Source organism: Sceloporus undulatus, chromosome 1 (assembly GCF_019175285.1).
Source record: "Sceloporus undulatus isolate JIND9_A2432 ecotype Alabama chromosome 1, SceUnd_v1.1, whole genome shotgun sequence".
In the NCBI taxonomy this organism is placed as follows: Eukaryota; Metazoa; Chordata; class Lepidosauria; order Squamata; family Phrynosomatidae; genus Sceloporus; species Sceloporus undulatus.
In genome coordinates this window covers 229,488,713-229,508,970 of record NC_056522.1, presented here as the reverse complement: position 1 = coordinate 229,508,970, position 20,258 = coordinate 229,488,713, and the positions used below count along the sequence as shown (strand labels likewise).

Here is a 20,258-nt window from a genome sequence, read left to right as displayed (position 1 = left end):
AAATGTTATTCATACATTTCTGTAAAGGAGAAGAATTTCTCTCAACTAGTGAAGAGATGTTCTTATATGTGCCTAGAACCCAGAGTCCACTTTAGTAAAAAATTTGGATAAATTAACATGAAAGAAACCTGTTATAAACCTGTTATAAATAATTTCCCAAAATATCTCAAAGACTTTCTGATTTCAGCAGGACTTATAGTGGAAATATGTCCAGATTATTACACTTCGGAGCTTGATCCAATCCCAAATATGGTGTACATTTGTACAACAAATAAACAGAACAGTGCAGAACAGATAAAAGGGGCAAAAGAGATGATGATGTGGGGCAGCTTACTCAGGATTGCTCCCTGTTCCAAAGATCTAATCAAGACATAAACATCCTGGCATCACAGGGTATGTATTGTGCCAATTGCCCCAGGAAAATGTGGTTCTTTGGCTAGATCTGATGTGACAGCAGATCTTCCCTGAACAAAAAGAACTTCAATGGTTCTTGAATTCTCACATTCATGGAGGCTCCTGGTGTGCTTGATTAATATGATAAATAAAGCAGGCATTATTATCATTTATTGATCAGAAACCTCTGAGCAGCACACATCAGCATAACTTTCAATTATGCCAGAGTATGCATTTTGGAGGATGTTGAAGAAGAAGGTATTTTGTTTCTTGTTGCACAACACACCTCAGCCTAGGTGTACTACAGCAGCCACAGAGCTTTTAGGTACAGTTTTTTCCCTTGAGCTACCAACTGGCTGTGGGGACTACTGGAGGCAGAAACTGTTTGCTGGGAGGCTGCCACTAATAACCACATGAAGCCAGAGCTGGAAGAAAGGCCACAACTTTATTAGCAACAGCAAACAATTGGTAGGGTTGGCCAAAAGCATACGGTCAGGATCTGAAATATCGAACAACCCCCTGGTTGTTGGATAAGCAGCTTGCCTGGTGACCTCCAGGCGTTGGGATGACCTTGGGGCTAAGGAACACCAACTGGCAGCCATGGAACCAGCCACTCGCTTGTTCTCTAAGCCCCTAGTCACCAGGAGATGCACCTGTGTTGTGGCCCCTGCAATGGCCACAATGCATGCCCTGATCGCTCCCAGGTCCCGAATGGCTCCCAAACCAGTGCTCCGTAGCCCTGGTACCACACCAACCAGATCAATGACCTATGCTGCCAGCCCCAAAGTTGTGACTTGAATCACAAACCCTAGGGAGGGAGGGTGGGAGAGCCGAGCATCCAATGGTGCCGGGGCCAGACTGCATGGCCTTTATATAGGCCCTGGACCCGGCCCATCATGTGATGGCAGCGTTGGGATGACCTAGGGGCTAAGGAACACCAACTGACAGCCTCCTCCTCCAGGGCAGCCCAGCCAATGAGCCACCCTGGAGGACTGGAGTCGCCGCCATAGAGCGGTCCTCTGCCCCCTAGAGTGGCACAAGGCAGAAGGATAATAAATAATAAATGAAACTTGTATTTATATCCCACCTTTTTGTTACAAGACAATCAAAGCGGCTCACAACATATTAAAATCCACATTTACAAAATTATGTCCCAAATTCCCCCCTTAAAACAGAATTAAACATGTACAATTAAAATATCTATTAAAAACACACACAAAATAAAAATTAAAAAAAATACGAGGACAGAGCGGTGGGCTGATACATGATGTGGGGGGGCAGTCATTCTGTGGCCGGGCACTTTTATTCAGGAAAGGCCTGCTGGAAGAGATCCGTCTTGACAGCTTTTAAAAAGCTGTCTAAGCTGGCAATTTGACGGAGCTCGTCTGGCAGACCATTCCATAGTTTGGGAGCAATTGCAGAGAAGGCCCTCTGGGAGGTAGCAGTTAGTCTGGTTTTTAAAGGTGGCAATAGATTCCTCCCAGAAGACTTGAGGGTGCGGGGCGGATTATATGGAAGCAGGTGATCCCTCAAATAGGTTGGACCCAAGCCATGTAGGGCTTTAAAGGTTATAACCAACACCTTGTACTGTGCCCGGAAACTAATAGGCAGCCAGTGAAGAGATTTTAAGATGGGTGTTATTCGGTCACTCCTAGTTTTTCCGGTAACCAACCTGGCTGCCATATTTTGCACTAGTTGAAGTTTCTGGACTAGGCACAAGGGTAGCCCCATGTAGTGCATTACAGAAATCAAGTTGTGAAGTTACCAGTGAATGTACAACAGTTTCTAGGTCCTTTACTTCCATGAAAGGGCGCAGCTGGCGTATCAGCCGAAGCTGATAACAGGCACTCCTGATCGTCGCACTCACCTGATTTCTCATGTGAAGCGATGGGTCTAGGAGCACCCCCAGACTGTGAACACAGTCCTTTGTGGAGAGCGTGACCCCATCTAGGACTGGAGGTTGCAACCCTAAGGACCACCCCTTCCGCCCCGCGTGACCAAGTCATGCTGGGGTGAGAATTGCCGCCGCGGCTCCAGGCGGCAAAGCAGCCTGCCTGGTGAGACGGGTGGTCGCTCCTATTTCCAGTACCCAAGAGCAGCCTGAATAAATCTGAACAGATCCCATCCATTGGTCAGTCACTGGGGGCTGGAGCTATGTCCATCAGTACTCCTTGGCTTCTGTTATACAGATTGGAAGAGGAAACTGCAGTCACCTCCTAGATGATGGTGTAGGGATACTTTAGGAGATGTGCTCTACCAATGTTCTCACTGGATTTCAGTAATTAATATAATATAATTTTCTTTCATATGTTTAAAAAGAGCAACTCTTATTGCTGCAACATCTAGTGTGACACAAGTTATTTACAAATAAGAGCTGTGCAGCATCTTTGCATTTACAGTACATTAGCAGATAAAGGATCAATTTATCCTCTAGGGGATGATTTGCCCTAAGGACTTGTTATGAATTTGGTGGGTGGTGAAATAACTCAAATGTTCCATTGCTAAAAATTGCTTGATCTTCACTGAAGGCCTTGGAATTACACAGTAGTAATTCTTAGTAGCAGTTCAGAAAAAAGAGGGAAGAGCCAGAAAATGCCTGATGTTAGTCAATCTTTTGTTGGGATTTCCCCCCAACAGTTTGATTGTCAACTGCTGTATAGTTGGACGTCAGTATCCATGGATTCAACCATCCATGGCTTGAACAAATTATACCAAAGGCCCACTATAATATAATAATACTTTATTATGCTAATTTGGGTGAAAGACAGCAACAGAGTTAGAGTAGGAAAAGAAAGGTCAGTCAAACAGAATATTCTGAAGATTATGGAGAGCACTGTGTTTTCTTTGAGATCCTTCTTCCTTCTCCTCTCAGTTGGAGTCTTCTTGAAGCAGTGGTGGCAACTCAGACTTTGCTGTTAGTGGGGCAGTGAAACCAGACCAGGTTTAGTAGGGTTAAAAAGGTGCTTCCCAGGTACCAAATGTATTATCAGGATAAGTTTTGATGCCTTATATAATGTTTCGAAAGCTTGGATTAAATGTGGATTCACCATCCCATTGATCTGAGAGACTCCAGCTACTACACAGTTAGTCTTAGGGTGGAAAGAACGTAAGTGTACATAAGTGTGAGGACTCCTTCCTCAGACCCAGCTATTTTGAGTATGGTGTCTTAGAAGACTGACTATCAGTGAAGGGCAATCCTCAAACAATGCCTGATTCTGAATGCTTAGAACCAGGTACCCGGACCTCACTGGCTCTGAAGAGCAAGCCAAATAAAAAGAGCAAAGGGTTCTTCTCCCAAGGTGAGGGGAGCCCAGTTCACTGTCCTGGCGCTCCTTATTCTGTCCAATGATGGCTAGCCCTGAAACCTATATATGTGTGCTGACAAGTGGAAGATGGATTCCAGTAAGTTTTAACACACCTGTATACATTTGCACAAAACTAAAAGCAAGAAAAGGATTGTTGTGTGATTCAAATCCCATCCTTCTCCTAACAGATGGTGCTGCTGCTGCTGGTAACACTGTTGAAACAAGGAGTGTAATTGTATGTGACATCTCCCACCATCCTGTAATTAGGGACATAAGCCTCCATAGCTCACTGCTTGTGTGCGATTGTAAGGGAGAACCTTCAACAGTGAAATGAATATTCTGGACAAAACATAATGTAACAATTGCTTTAATGTTAATCTGTTTTACAAAAATACACTCTATTTTAGGGGAAATCACAGTTTTTTGTAAACAAATTAGACTCTTTTACACAGTTAAGATTATTACTTTTCAGCCCAAAAGACATTAATTCAAATTATAATAAAGGGATTTGTTTTTGTTTTGTTTTTTACTGGAGTACACATAGTCATTATTTGACATAAAAATAATCAGGAAGTAATTTTAAAATATTTTGATAAAATGCAATGGGTTGGATCTAGACTTAGGCTTAGGTTACTGGAGGGAGGGATGCATACAAACACATATCCTGGACCCAATACATTGTATGTGTCCTGTCAGTAGTAGTTCTTTGTTGGGTTGGAGCCAGAATCTACCTTTCCTGATGAATACACTTTACTAAGAAAAAATGGATCCAGTTACTGAAGAAAGTTGCATCCAGACAAGGTTTGAGGTGCCCTGCTGAATAGGTGAGATGCAATGCATGAGGGTGCAGGGCATAAAAAGAATGGATGGGTGCCCCTTTCTTTAAGCAATCCTTTTGGTCAGCAAAGATATATCCTGGATCCATACCACTGCATTTTTTGCTCTTTTATTATTAGTCATGCCCTGACTTTATTCCTAAACGTTGTTTTTAACCAGCCCTGGTCTGCTTTAGAATAACAATATTCAAAAGCAACATACAACGAGAACACCAAAATCTGTTAAAACGAGTTTGTAAAGTGGGGCACTCAATTTACAATATTCTTCACAATGTGTATTTACATAAAAAAGAACTGAGCTTTTCTGTTACTTTTTCCACAGGGGAATGCTCTATAGAAGGCAGCTTAAAAGCATAGTGATAGCTCCAGAGTGAATTCAAAGATTTTAGAGCACAATTTCCATCTGGATACTTTTTTCTGATCAAGAGAGCATGCTTTTGAGAAGCTCTCAGTCATTACAACAGAGATTATGGTGGATATGTTTGCTTTAAGATGGAGTAGTTCTATCTTGGGACTGCAGATTCCATGACTAGAGAGATAACTAGTTTGCAACAGATGCCACCGAACCAAGAATGAGCAAATGTGCAAGTTCCCCCTCTCCACCATCATAAACACATTTACGTTTTGTAAATTTTGCTAAATATTGATTTTAAAAAATGAAATGCAGTTCTTACCCACCTCTGGAACATGAACAAATATTTCAGTTTTGTTTTCTTCTCTCTTAGAATCTTGAAGATTGAACTCTGATGAAAAATAATGTAAAATAAAAATCTCACCCATATCTACACCCTTATCTTTTTATACATACAAGATAAAATTAATATATGTTGTATAGTGTTACAATGGCCAGATTCTACAGAGAGCTGGCTCAGCACAATGCTATACCAGCATAATATTCCCATATTGTGGAAGGAGTTAAGGCATTCAGCCCAGTGAGGATATGGCACAGCTATACCTACAGTACATGCTGGAAGTCCTGTTGACTTTGTATGCAACATGGGGGGGGGATTACATAAGGAAATTTCAGAGACCTCCTTAAGCAAGCAATTAAATATGTAGTCCTACTACCCAAGCAGAAAGCCCCAACAGGACTCTGACCAATGTGTACACATAGGATGACAATCAATGTGCAGATATGTGTGTGAGGTAACAAACTGAAAATTCAGAGGCACTAAGGCAGATACATAATATCTGGGTTTAGCACTTAGCCCAATTGTACCTAAATTGCTACAAGTAATTCTGCACACCCAGTTATTGTTCAAAAGAACATGGAAAACAAACTTCTAACCAAGGCTGGCCAAGGACCGCTTGTCATCTGAGAAAGAGCAATGTATGGAACCCACCCACCCTGGTACTCAAAGCCTCCAAAACTAACCAAGTTATTTTAGAACACAAGGCAGAAGATTTCATATGCATCTCTCCCTCTGCCTGCTGGTAAAAAATACAGTAATTTTTGTCCTTCCAGAACCATTCAAATGTACTGCCTCTGGTGGCTTCCTGACTTTGCTGAATGGTACAGTTGACCCTGACCCCAACAACAACAACAAGATAAAAAAGTCTTGCAGTTCTGTGATCCAAAAGCAGATGTGCTGGCATGTTTGCAACAATTCATTGGAAGGATGAACAAACTGCTTGAGCTCTGTCGCATCAACCAGTCAAGGGCTACCTGAGTGCCTGGAGTAATACTGGCATGAGTGAGCACCAGCAGGAGACCTCCATGATGATTGTAGAACTTTAACTTGAAGAACCTGTTGAAGGTTAAAGGCTTGCTTTATTATACGCTGTAGGATATAGTAATGATCACATTTGATAATCAAAAAAGGAACTAGTGCCATACTCAGCTTGCTGTTGGCTCTTAGTTTTTTTCCAGCCCTTATCAGTTATAAGACCCAGTAGGTAGAATTGCAAATGGAACAAACTATTTGTTCAAGAGGGGCTATTTAAGTAATAATTTCCTGTTTTCCAGTTCACAAATGGATAATGTATATGAAACAGAACCACAAGCATGTTACAAGAGAATTTGCTACATTTTCTGGTTAAGCATAGTCATAGAATGACATGCCTCTTTAATTTGTTTTCAGCCACATAGCAATCGTCTTCCAAAAGGGTCAAGACCTTCTGTTGGTTTGAGATGGGTAGGGGAAATGTAACCCGTAGGTAGATTTTCAGTGATTTCTCCCTGGAAATAGCCCCAAATTGTTCAAAACTGATCAAAGATGCAGTGCTTTGGCTTCTCCTCTTAAAACCCAATACCCCTCCCTCAAGTACTTTTTAGACATAAAGCTGATAAAAATTGTGATATCACTTCAGGTATACCATGCTACACACATGGTATTGTGTGAGAATGCTGTCAAAATTGGCATTTGTGAAATTATCCAGTCCTACTTTAAGATCTCTGTAGCAGAGCATGTTCAGCAGGTGCAGTTTTTTCCCCTCATTCACTGCAACATGATGGGGAAAGCTGCATCTATCAAATATTTGTTTCTTGTTTAATGTAATGTATTTAGGGTTAGCATCTCCTTTAGAACATAGCCATCCTGTTCAGAACAACTGCAAAATAATTATTCCAAGTGTATGTAGCATTTTGAAAACTGCAGAAGCACAATACATGAGGCACAAGTTTATGTCTGAAAGGTGATTTTATAAACCAGGACACAAGACTGTGATCCATGCCATGGCTGATTTTGTCTTGTCTCTGTGGTGCCTTTTATTGGTGATGAATTGTGCCTTCTGTAACTTTTTCATCATTACCAGGGCATTGCCATTCTTTCTACAGGGAGTAAGTTTGTAATGATGGACAAAATTTCAGCATCCTATTTAACAAGAACCGTCATGGGGGCAAGGATGGGACTGGAGGCGGGGGAGGTTGGCCACAAAGACTGACTCACTGACTTTGGATTCAGAAGGAGAAGTGGAATGGGCTTCATAGTCATTTAAATGGGATCTAGACAGACAAGGCATGGTGTAGTGGTTTGAACATTGGCCTGTAACTCTGAAGACTGGAGTTTGAATCTCTGGTCAGTCATGGAAACTAACTGGGTTATCTTGGGCAAGTCATTTTCTCTCAGCCTCAGAAGAAGGCAAAGGCAAACTGCCTCTGAGCAAATCTTGCCAAGAAAACCCTATGATAAGTTCTCCTTAGCATCCCCATAAGGTGGAAATAACTTGAAGGCACATAACAACCAACCAACACCTACAAGCTTAGTAGTATGTTTTAAATACATTTTAGCATAATGGTTCATGTCATTCCATAAATATTAGCTGCATTTAATGTACTCTTGAGAATCACCACTGAAATATGGATACTTATGATTAATGCAGAAGTCACTCTACTGAGGAGAAAATTTTATTTAGCATTATGTCTACCTGCTTTTAAGTTACTCTTTGACTATGATGGGATGACAGCATTATGACAACTATATCAGACAACTAGGAGAGTTAATGATCCAATTAAATTTTGAAATATATGCCACAAATATTACTTTAAGGTAGATTCACTCATGTCATATTTATAAAGATAATTAAAAGTTTAGGAAGGATGAGAAATCATAATTGCAGGATTGTTAATCTTGACTGATTTCCTCCAATTGATTTTAAATATGAAACATGAGGCTAGGTATTGAAGCTGTATCACAGTAGTTGCAACAGTAATTTTATCACAGTATCCTTCTCATACACACAAAAAGACATACATTTAAACAGGCAAGTTATATGGACTCTAGCTGATAAGTTTCAAAGTGTCTACGGTACATAGTTTACTGTACCTTATTTTTGTTATTTTACCTGTATTTGAAAAAATGATACGCTTTTTACATATCTGGTTCCATCTGAATAAGATAGAATACCAACGCCACAAGTAGTCATAAGATGTTCAAGAGTACCCCACTCCCCATTCCCTGGTTATGTACAAGTACAACTTGGAGGTAACCTAGCAGCATAGATAAATTTAGAGAACCCTTGGGAACCCCCCTTGCTCCACATATCACTGCTGAACAAATTTAGAAAGCTCGCACACTAGATCAAGAATTGGCCTGAGTCACTATATGGCCCTCCTCAAATTTCAGTCCTAAGCTGAGGAGCACTGTTCAGTTTGATGACATTTCTCTCAACATCCATTTGGTGGAGCTGATTTGACAGCTGTGGCACAAATCTCTGGGGATAGGTGTATGGCCAAAGATGGGTTTGCTTTGAAACTGACATCAGGCTGCTTTACTTGTCTCACTGTGCAAATTTATACTGCATGATGGCTTTCCATAGCCATTGTCAAATGAACATGTGTCATTGTCAAATGAAATGTGTTGCAGATGCAACTACAGTGGGTCCTTGGTATCTGCTGGTCTTTGGTCCCAAGATCTGCCATGGATAACAAAATTTGTGGATACTCAGATGCCATTAAATACAATGACATAGCAAAAGGGTGTTCTTAATTTAAAATGGTGAAACCAAGGTTTGTGTATTGGAATACACACACACACACACACACACACACACACAGTTTCAAGGTGTGGATGGCTGAATCAGTGGATAAAGAATCTATGGATATTTGTGAGGGAGAAGGAATAGCATATCCAATTGTTAATGTATAGTTGGACTGAAGTATTTGAAAGCTCTCAGGATCTAAAGAAGACAATCAGAAATCCTATATTATTTTGCCATCCCTTTCATAATGCAGATTGAGAGGGTGTATCAAAGTTTCAATTCTATATAGAAGAGTATTTAAACTTCAATACCCCCTACCTAGTGTGGTAACTAGTGTGTCAGAGGGAACGATTTTTTTCTTTAATCATCTTGCCAATTTGATCATCTGCCAGTTTTGTATGCATGGGATGGATTATAACCTTTTTAAAAGAAAAAAAAAAAGGTAGGGAAGCACTGAAACATCCCTGACCTGCAGTAAATCAATTGGGGTTCATGCTCTGTCTCTAGACAATGATATGGATGCTCAGACTGATATTTAAAAGACACCCACAGTGCTGTGAAGATCACTTTTAGATGTTCATGTGACTGTAGCATAACAGCAAAGTGTAACTGCTCTGCTACAATCCTTTGACTGCTGCTTCTTCCTCTTAGATTTAGGGAATATATTATTTGTCTTCTTGTTCCCTTTCTGTGTCATCTTTGTCCCAAGGAACTCAAGGTGGTGTGAGTGGACCTCATCTCTGTTTTTGTTCTTACAACAACCATGTAAGGTTGATTACTCTGTGTGTGGCCCCAGGTCAACCAGTGTACTTCATGACCAAGTGAAGCATGGAATGGATCTCTCCCCTCAGTTAAAGTCTGATAACTATATTGACCTTATCACACTGATTTGCTAGCTGTGATGAGAAAAAGTGTTTTTTCCTAGCACTTTTTTAGGCAAGGTGAAGCACCAGCCCTAAACATCAGGACCTGTTTTCAAGAAGGAATAGCGATTTGTCAGACCTCTGGCTCCCCTGTAGACCTCATAGGACCTTATCAGACATGGGCAAAACATCATGCAAATGTGGCAGTAACATTGTGGTAGCCCCAGGAATGTGATTATCCATGGAGTTTCTAAAGTGTAATTGAGGCTTCCCACTATGTTCCTGTCATGGAATCACTCGCGGGGAACCCAGGAAAAGCCATTTTTTGAATAACGAGATATCCCGTTATTCAGAAAATGGCTTTCCCATGAAAGATTAAAAGTGCCACAGATGATCACATCCCTGACGCTTCCACGACGTTTCTGCCATGTTTGGATGATGTTTTGCCCTGCATCTGATAGTAGTAGGCAAGGATGTACTTTCCCCAGTAGCAATCAGAGTAGAGAGTGCTCCTTTTTAAATGTGACCCATTTCTCATTAAGGATGAATCATGGCCCTTTATGATTGTATGGTACAAAAGGAATAATGTGTTACATTGCTTGTTAATACTGTTGGACCTTCATATTCTCAAGAGTTCTGTTCCAGAATTCCCCACAGATAACAAAAAGTGGGAGACCTCAAGTCCTCTTGTTCTCAATAGTAGTTCACACATGCCTGCGACTGTACAGGTGCAGCCCCATGCATGCATTGCCATTGGGCTAAATGGGGTGTGGTGGGGCGGGGCCTTCTGCGGATGCTCAGATCTGTAGGTGGAAGGTCCAAAGATGGCAATAACTGACTGTAGTGTGTTGCTTTTTAATTTTTTTTAAAAAAAATACATTTACAAAATACAAAATGCCCCCAAATTCCCTCAAGAGCAGTATCTCTGAGTAGAACTCATCATGCAATAAATAACTATCTGGATGTTCTATTAATATTTTTAAAATAACAACATTGGTATTCCAAAAAGTAACACATGGCAGGCAATTTGGCTATTGTTAGATTTTGTTCTACATTAAAATTCAGTTTCAACATTTTTGAAAAGAGCCAAGCTATCTGAAAAATAAATGTGTCTCTTTCAGCAGGTGTGGCTGTTAACAAGCTTCTCCTTGTGATTCTGGCAATAATGAAAACTACCTGTACTTCAAAATCTGCCATTACAGCTGGTTGCCATCAAGAGAAGAGAAAGTGGCAGGAGAAGGACTGAGGGCACAGGTGAGTCACCCACCCACCTCTGCTCTAATGCCATCTTCCTTTTTCTTTTGCGCATCCTCACTGATGACACCATTTCCTATTCCTGTTGCTGCCCAAGATGGAAGTGACTCATAGTTTGTTTATTTATTTTATTTATTATGGTATTTATTGCAACCTCTTCCCATCTCAGGAGAAATGACTGAGAGGAAGCAACAACAATGGAACATCCAATGAAGTGGCTATACCACTGCCACTTTTAATACTTTGTTTCTATCACATATTTAAAAAGTATATTTAAAAAGTGATCTGAAAGCACATTCTCAGCTCTTTGGGACTCTTTTTAACAAATATTCATCTCTCTAGGCCCTAACTGTTACATTCACTCTGGAAATTAGCGTCTCTGGGGTAAATATTTTACTCTTATAGAATCGACTACAGGAGCTGGGACCATAACCAAGGCAATGGCACTGGTCTATGAGATCAGAAAAGCTCATTATGTAAGTCCCCTGAGAAACAAGGAGTTAGCATCGAAATAATAGCTGAAAAGTGTGGGAAATTAGTCTTTGAGCATCTTCCAGTATCGGTGGCAAATATAACATGCAGACCTAGGTTCTATTCCCTGAGAATGGCATTCTGGTAAAAGGTAATTAGTTATATTTGCTTCACTGCTCGATAGCATTATATCCTTTGTTTCTCATGTGGCTATCTACATACATAATGATGCAAAATTTAACCTGAATTATTTCATGCTAGGCAGCTCCAGGACCTAGCTTTCATCATTTGAAATTCACTATAATGGCATCACATTAGCCTGGATTGGGAAATCCGTACAATTCACTGTATTTAAAAAAAATCTTGAATGGACAGAGAACATCTCATATAGAGCTTGTTTAAGGGCCAATTTAGGCTGGCCTGTTAAATGTGTACTCTCAGCCTTCTGTGTCCATAAATTCATTATCCAGAAATTCAATAATCTATAGCCTGGTAATTCCAAAAAGCAAACCTCTCTCAGCCAGAGGGAGGAGGAGGAGGAGGAGGAGGAGGCAGTGGCAGAGGAGGGCCCAGGACTGTTCTGCCTAGGCTCCCCGCCGGTAAGGCTGACAAGGGTGGGTAGGAGGGGTGGGTAGGAGCAGGGGGCCTAGAGAGGAAGCTGAGGGGTTCCCACCCTGGGTCATTCAAATAATCTGTCAAAATGACAAAATAGGCAAACGTTCCTGTTAGATTTTTTTTTTATAAAAAAAGGGGGGGGGGGAAGCACCCATGCCATTGGCAAATAGCTGCATGACACATCATCACTGCAAAAGCGGAAGTGAAAATGCAAATAATCTGATTGACAACAAGAAGGAGGCAAATGTGAACATCAGAGAGGTAAATTGCATTGGGGAGGTTAGATCGGGGTAAAAGTAGTGAGAACATCATTCTGGACAGATTTGGTATGGGGGTTACCAGATCTGCACAGATCTATCCAGGGCAAATGCACCAATGTGAAAGGGGCCTTTGATTTTGCCATTTTATATATGGGACACCATTTTACTATGCCATATTTAATGGGACTTAAGCATCCACTGATTTTTGTATCCATGGCATGTCCTGGAAGTAGAACCAAACCCCAGTGGATATGAAGAGTCCACTGTACAAGCATTTTGCATCCTTTGTTTTAACTTCCAAAATATCAACAATGAAGATCAGGTCCATCATTTGTGTATATGCATACAAAAAGAAAGGGAGTTAGCCTTTTCTCTCTGTGCTTCCATTCCAATGAAACACACAGAGAGAAAGAGTTAGGAGGGGGGAAGAATTCCAGAGGTGCTATTTATCTTAACGTGACTTAAATCACAAGCCCCCCCCCCCCCCCCCCCCCCTCGAACCATAACTATTTCCAGGAGGAACTGGTGTTCCCCCCACCCCAAACCTCTTTTTTTTTTTTTTGCCATTTTTCATTTTAAACAACAACAACAAGTTAAATGCCTGTATACATATAAGGCTATAATATGTTACACAACCCAGTGCTCTCCCTCTCTTAGGATCATCTTGAGACTTTATGAAGAAGCCAAATGTTTATTTTTTATTTTTTTAAAAAAATAAATCAACATTGACATAAGATACAGCTAAATAAAATTGGGGTGGTATTGTGGTATCTGAATCTCCTTTAATATTTCTAAACATATAATGTTTCCTTTCAGTAGAAAGTTATGGATTTGCTTAGAGAGGCAAATAAACATTTGTTGGGGGGGGAGGAGAAGAAAGAGAGAAGCACAACTTTGCTCCATCTGTCCAATTGCAGTTCAAAGCTCAGAGTCTGGTGCATTATGAGAGCCTTGACGAAGAAGAGACACTGGGTATTTGAAAGCTCAAGTTCCATCATGTGACTTAGGTTTAGGAGGCATCAGTGTCGGGGCTTGGCTGCTTAGCTTTAGCATTTCTTGCACAAAAATAGCAGCCACACCAGGTGCAACTTTCCCCACCGTGTTCAGTTTCATCTTTAAAAAAAAGCCCCTCAAATAAGCCTGCTGCAATGGAAAACAAAGTACAACTCAGGGTTACTTTAATCTTGTCCCCCCACTCCCTTTTTCCCCTCTAGTGCGTGCACACACACATACACACAATATGTACAATTTCAGCATAAACATTTTTATATGGAGTGCAAAAATATTACCTACAACTGTACTATAACCAGTCCAGCATTTGTGCAAGGTTCTCAGCTGAATCAATGTCCATAAAGCTTTTAAAGAGACCAGTGTTTCTCCTTTTCTCTGTGCTGCAAACAGGATAAAGGCACCTATTACACAAAAGCAATGCATAGACAGTATACATTCATGTCTCACGTCACTACAGTTACCAATGACCATCTCTCCCAAATTTTACCAGCTGAATAAAATGCCTAGCCATGAAACGAGGCTCATGTTTCACTTCACAGATTTTGGCTTTGGTTGGATTATGCTTGTAATTCCATAAAACCAGAAAATGCAGCTCTTTATGCTTTAAACATTTAAGTTTGCAAATAAAATATTTTAACCTTTTCCTCCTGTTAGGATAGGCCAGACACAATAAAACTAACTTGCTTCTTTTAAAAAAAAAATTCTTGAGACAAGGTAAAAGAACTCCCAAACTAAAGGGGAAAATGAGCTAAAGAAATGGTACTCAAAAATGCTGGAAATCTAAGAACATTGCAGATGATATTGGTAAGAATCTAAGAAACAAGGAAGAAATGTAGGCCTGTTACAGACAGGCCAAAATAAAACTGTTTCGAGTCACTTTGGAGGTATGGTATTTCAATGATGCATGAGTCCTAAGAGTCCAAAAGCCACACCAAACCTGCACTCCAGTCCTTAGGACTGGAGCGTGGCTTTGGTGCGGCTTTTGGACTCTTAGGACGCATGCATCATTGAAATACCATACCTCCAAAGTGACTCGAAGCAGCTTTATTTTGGCCTGTCTGTAACAGGCCGTAGATTCTTTTTCCCCACCTACTGAATCCCCCACCCCTGATGTTCCCATGTGACCCATTTTCCCACTTTGGCCAATTCAAGGGCAGGCTCTTGCATTTGCAAAGCAGCCAAATCTAGATCCGTGATAAATCCAATCCTTTTTTTAAAAAATGGTTGAAGAGTAGGGTGATATTGCTGTAAAAAGACTGTCCCTCCCTAAAGACACATTAAAAATAGGCTCATTTCACATGGGCCTTATCCATGGAGTGAGTGAATGCCAGACGGCAGCCTTACCAGTTTCCTCTGGTTGCTTAGACAGAAGGTGCAGATCGGTCTTGGTGTTGCTGTAGTGTTGCCGCCCTGCAGGATAGCCTGGTATTGAAGACAGGGCTGCCTCACCAGTATAGGTTCCTCTACTAGGCTCCCACTCTGTTGTTGTTGTTGCTGCTGTTGCTGCTGTAAGAGCAGCATGTTAGCCAGATGTGAAATGTAGCTTGAGGCCAGGCGCAGGGTCTCTATCTTGGAGAGCTTACGATCTGCAGGCTCAGTCGGGATGAGTGTGCGGAGAGCAGTGAAAGCTGTATTCACACTGTGGGTGCGGTCCCTTTCCCGAGCATTGGCAGCTTGCCTCTGCTTGCTCAGGCCACTCAGCCGAGGGTTCTTGCGCTTGCGTTTGCCTTGGGCACCGGTAGAAGGCAGGGATTTTCCGGAGCTGCTCTCGCTGCTGCCACTCTCCAGCTCCTCCAGGTCGGATGCAGCACCCCCGCTGGACTTCATGCTGAGCCCTGCAGCCCCTCAGCCCCATCACTTTTATGCACGGCAGCTGCCACATTGCTCCGGTTCACATCAGCCGCTGCTCTCTCAACTCCCCTCCAGCAGCAGGATCATTTTTTGAATGGTTGCTCCTTTTAGATCTAGCATATGGTCGCTCTGTAAATAAGGCGAAGGAGGTGGAGCTGCCACCTCAAAGTATCTGCCCGGCGACTGTAAAGCTGTGCACCTGTTTCCCCCTTGTCATGGAAAACTGTAGAAGCTCCCTGGGCAACCATTTTGAGCATGTGTGGTGGGGAAATGAAGGCCTTTCCTTACCCTTTGCCCTCTGTTTCATGAACTGGCTTCATGCTCTCTCAAGTGTTGGAGCAGGACAGATATTTCCCCTTGCCTCTCAGCATTTCCACATCTCAGAAGCTATTTTTGTATCTTGCTTTCAAACCAAAAACAAATAAATAAGGCTGGCTGGCTGGCTGGCTGGCTGGCTGGCTGGCCAGCTTCCTTCCTTCCTTCCTTCCTTCCTTCCTTCCTTCCTTCCTTCCTTCCTTCCTTCCCAAAATGACAGCATTCTTTATAGTCAACGCTATACAGTCAACTCTTCAAATTCACAGATTCTTTATCCACAGATTTAAGCATCCAGTGCATGGAAACATAAATTTCAGAAAGAAAACCTTGATTTTGCTATTTTATGAAAGGAATACCATTTCACCATGCCATTGTCTATGAATTGAGCATCCACAGATTTTGGTATCCATGGGGGGGGGGGGGGGCTAGAACCAAACCCCTGTACATTGTAATCATTTAAACATATTATACACATTGTGTCCTATGTCTTGTACAAATTCCAGAGATGGAAGAGACGATGATTTCTTACAGACATTCCCACAGTTTCAAGCATTCATCCCTCCAGTCATATACAGGGAGAGGGGGGCTATATATAAATAAAACTTATTATTATTATTTACTCATATAAGAAAAGCTCCAGCCCCTTTTACTAAATCTTTACTTCAAAATAATTCATGTCCCTCAAATTCAGACACCCACCACTCTTCCAACCATTCAGCATACTATTCTAATGAAAATACAGCCTTTAAAAATGATTGTTAAAACAAAAGCTTTGAAAATATAATTCACAGATAACGCTTTTATTCAATTTTCCAGTATATGCATAACAATAATAATTTCATCCATCATTAACAATGGACATCTTATCTCTGTATGTATGACTAGAGGGCTCAGGTCCTAATTATCTGAACTATACTTTCCAACAATTCATAGATAAAAACAGAAAAATGTGTGGCCGAGCAGCATCAGATTGTGTTCAAGATGTCAAAAAGTTAGATATGAGGAACAACAGACAAGCTAGGAGAGGCTGCAGCAGTTTGATTTTGTTTGAACACACTGGGAAAGGTAGAATTCTGTCCCCTACTTTCCTCTCCACCCTGCAGAGTTAACTTGAGTGCAAACTAGTTTTGCATTTTGGTTTCAGTTTGCAGCAATTGAAGTAAGCTGAGGATAAAGGGAGTCGGAGAGAGAAACAGGAACATTTTACTGTATGTACTCATGTATAAATTTAGAAATTTTAGTCAAAAAAACTGACCAAAAAAAGCCTGAGTTGTACTTTAAATCTTATTTAAAAAGGAACTATCTCCTGATGGAAAGCAAGAGTGTAATCTATCCTGAAATCACTAACACACACACCCTACTCTCTCATCCATCCAGTTTTTAGTATGTGCTCAAACAGTTATGCCTGCTGGAACTTTGTAAATCTTTTGGCATTGTTTTCCTCTGCTTTGTCCTTTACAACCTTTGTTATATGAACCTAAGTTTTACTTTCGACTTATCCATGGGTCACATCAAAAGCCATAATTATGGTTCTTAAACCTGTCCTTGACTTATATATGTGGTTGACTTATAGTTGAGTATATATGGTAAATACAGCTTAAAAAATGAGATGTCAGAGATACTTCTATCAATCCACTAACTTCACAGGACTGTTTAGTAGGAGCATGGGAGAGGGCCATCTCTGCCATTGCTCCTATCCTGGCACTTTCTTCCTAGTGTAGCTTGGCTGGCTCTCTCCTTAGTATCCTTTCATTGTTAGATGAACACCTTTCTATTCTAGCAGGCTTGGGAAACTGATTACTTAATATGTTTGGAAACTGACTGATTTCTGTTTTCTTGCTGTAAAGTTGTAATCTATGCCTTTAAATTGTGCGGTATAAATTATATTTTTTAAATAGTTTTAATTGTATAGACAGTTTAATATTATTTTGAACTTAATTTTTTCTATGCTTTTAGCTATTTTTGGTTTTACTTACATTTCTTTTTTATTCTGTAATTTGCCTTTTCCACCCATTGGGATCACCATTGTCATGGGACCACAGAGGTCACTATTAGAGTGGAAATTGATATTCTAAAGGAAAATAAAAATATGGTAAATACAGCTGAAAAAGTGAGATGTCAGAGGTACTTCTGAAAGTACCTCAGGAAAGAAATCCCAAAAGAAAACAGTCAAATGCCCAGAAGAAAGAATGGGATGCAAAGAATAAGATAAAAAAAAGGAAAAAAGGAAAGTGTAAATTTAACAGTCTAAAAGAATCTAAAAATCTAAATGCAACAAATGTATTGTCACTTAAAAGAAAGCAGTGTCACACTACAATTACAGAACCATGTCTACAACATGAAAGAATAATTGAGCCAATCTCAACATAAATGTAAAAACTAAGGCCCAAAACAGACGGCCAGGAAGCACCATCATGGGGCCGATAGGAGGGTTAGGGAGCATGCAGCAACTGCATGCTCCCTAACCCTACTATGTGTGGACATGATTACACAGCCCTGCCTACACGGGGCACGTATCCATGACGTGTCCTGTGCAACGCGTCCAAACGGCATGTCTCACAGGTCACAACACCGTACCGCTGGAGGGCATTTATGGCGCCTTACCAGTGGTGCGGAAAGGAGCTCATTTCGGAGCTCCTTTTTGGCGCATGCATCATTGGCACAGCAACTGTACAGCCACGCCAACGATGCAGAGGAGAAAGGGGACACCCCTTTCCTTTTTCTGTCTCCTCTGTAGGGACAGGGTGTCCGGGGGCATAAAGCCCCAAGGACACCCCTTTTCCAGGCCATGGAGAAGTAGCATTCTGCAGCTTCTCTGTGGCCTGGAAAAATGCCGGATTGGGGCTGCAGGGCTGTCGATGAGGCTGCCCTAGCCCCAATCCAGCAGGAAAAGGGGCAGTGTATACTGCCCCAATCTGTGTTATGATTTAAGTTTCCTTAAAGTTGCAGCTACAGAAAAGCTGTGGGAAAATAATCACAATATCCTCAGGTGTGACTATTCAAACACCGAGAAGCTCCTCTGAGCATTTAATATTCCGCCAAAAAGTTAAAAGATTTGGCACTGAACTGCCCTACCCTTATCAGCATCAGGTTCCTTCCCAGGTTTTTTCCCCCTTTTGTTTTATGTCCCACAGTATCCCAAGCAGAATGGCAGCTAGCCAAAACTAGTCAAAACATTTTGAACAAATAGAGTGAAATCTATGAAAGCTCATGCTATCCACTTTTTTCTTTCTGTCAGTTAGTCTCAAAGATGTTACAATGGCCCTTTGCTACAATATTGTAGTCTTTTGCATAATGTTCAAAACATTTTTAGTTTTTATTATTTTTTGTTTTCACTACATACATGCATAAGATTATCCCTTACGTATTATGGTTGTGATACTACTACAGTTGTAGGACTACTTTACTGCATTTTCAGTGGTGTTAACTTATTAATGTTTATTAACTTATTAACTGAATCTTAATCCAGTGCTGACAATGGGACAGTAACTACAGGTGACCCAGGACAGGTCAGGTGGCACACATATCTCTAACTGTGTGATGTCCCCCTGCATGTATGTAAGCATGTATGTATGAATGAATGACTTTAAATGTTTATATCCTGCCTATATCCAAAAATATATCTGAAAATATCAGGGTGTCTTACAATAAAATAAAACAATAAATAGCAGCAATTATTTTAAATGAAGGAAAATATGTGAAATCCTTGATAAAACCAAATGATTTAAAACCAGTAAAACAATAAAAAAAATCCCCACCCATTGTTCATGTGCAAATCAATTAGATCCATAGAGTTTAATAAAAACAATTTTTGTTTTGGTGCCGGAATGACATCAGCATTAATGCCACTTGGGCAACTAAGGGGAGGTCATTCTCTAACTAGGATACCACAGTGAAGGCCCTCTCCCATGTCCTCCCACAATCTCTTTTCTCCACTTGCTCGACTCTGCCAAATGATGGGGCCAATCCCAGATAATTCTGGACCAGTGATGGTTGCCATGACAGACATCATTCCCCCCCCCCCCTTGCCAAATATTATTACAGCATACCAATTCCAAATGTTTTATGCTTTTTTCAAAATGTGTGTTCTTCAGCCCTGAATTTATGAAAAGGTTATCATTTCCACTTGTCCATTATGTTCCTCTTTTACATATAAACTGACAATATCATATCACTCTGAACTCCAGAAAAGGCCATAGTCCAGGTTTTCCCAGCTGAATAGTGTGACAAGCACTCAAACTAATCGGCTGCAATACATGGCCATTTTTATTTGGTCCATCAGAGGATTATTGTCATTGTTTGTCCTAATATTAATTAAGTGTCCCAAAATTAATATTTATTTTTCCACATTAATGTTACAGTACTCAAGCTTCTTTCCTTGTATCATGAATGCAAATGCTCCAGAATGACAGCTGCTTTGACATTCTTGGCCTAGAGTGATGTCAGCATCCTATCCTCGTCCTAATAGTGCTAATGCCTGTTTGTGCTTTTCTGATTGTTGCCGCACAATTAGTTCTCCTTCATAGTCGACATATTCATCATGCTGGTGATATCTAACATGTGGTAAGGAATTAAGGAGAAGGCCTGCACTGCAGACTCTCCAGAAAGTTGCAGCAGTTCTATGTTACATGTAGGTAACATGGTAGCACTTCTGGTGCACAATAT

General features: G+C 40.9%; 1 protein-coding gene and 1 long non-coding RNA gene across 4 annotated transcripts in view; one reads left to right on the top strand and one right to left on the bottom strand.

The window, feature by feature from the left end:
• Window positions 1-20,258, top strand: part of LOC121919646 — a 92,704-nt gene that overhangs the window by 12,582 nt on the left and 59,864 nt on the right. The window contains exon 2 of one of the 2 annotated variants that reach the window (XR_006101539.1): window positions 10,938-11,070. This is a non-coding gene — a long non-coding RNA (uncharacterized LOC121919646). Of the gene's footprint in view, window positions 1-10,937; window positions 11,071-12,352; window positions 12,418-20,258 lie in introns of those variants that run through there. The other variant, XR_006101540.1, reaches the window with a different exon arrangement.
• On the bottom strand, window positions 4,050-15,549 carry LOC121919645 (transcription factor 15-like). 2 transcript variants are annotated; one of them, XM_042446474.1, is made up of 3 exons: window positions 14,772-15,549; window positions 13,710-13,807; window positions 4,050-6,282 (listed from the first exon to the last, which is right to left on the bottom strand). In XM_042446474.1, the coding sequence occupies exons 1-2, from the start codon at window positions 15,252-15,254 to the stop codon at window positions 13,775-13,777; spliced, it is 516 nt and encodes a 171-aa protein (XP_042302408.1). In that variant the 5' UTR covers window positions 15,255-15,549; the 3' UTR covers window positions 4,050-6,282; window positions 13,710-13,774. The 2 variants fall into 2 exon arrangements, with proteins under 2 accessions (XP_042302408.1, XP_042302407.1); XM_042446473.1 differs by having other exon boundaries at window positions 13,706-13,807; window positions 14,772-15,548.

What these genes read in the sequence shown, in the direction of transcription:
- LOC121919645 (XM_042446474.1), bottom strand. Translation starts at nt 15,254, where the DNA reads ATGAAGTCCAGCGGGGGTGCTGCATCCGACCTGGAGGAGCTGGAGAGT. An exon ending in TAAGCAACCAGAGGAAACTG is followed by an intron (nt 13,808 to 14,771) that starts GTAAGGCTGCCG and finishes TCCTGTTTGCAG; the next exon opens with CACAGAGAAAAGGAGAAACA.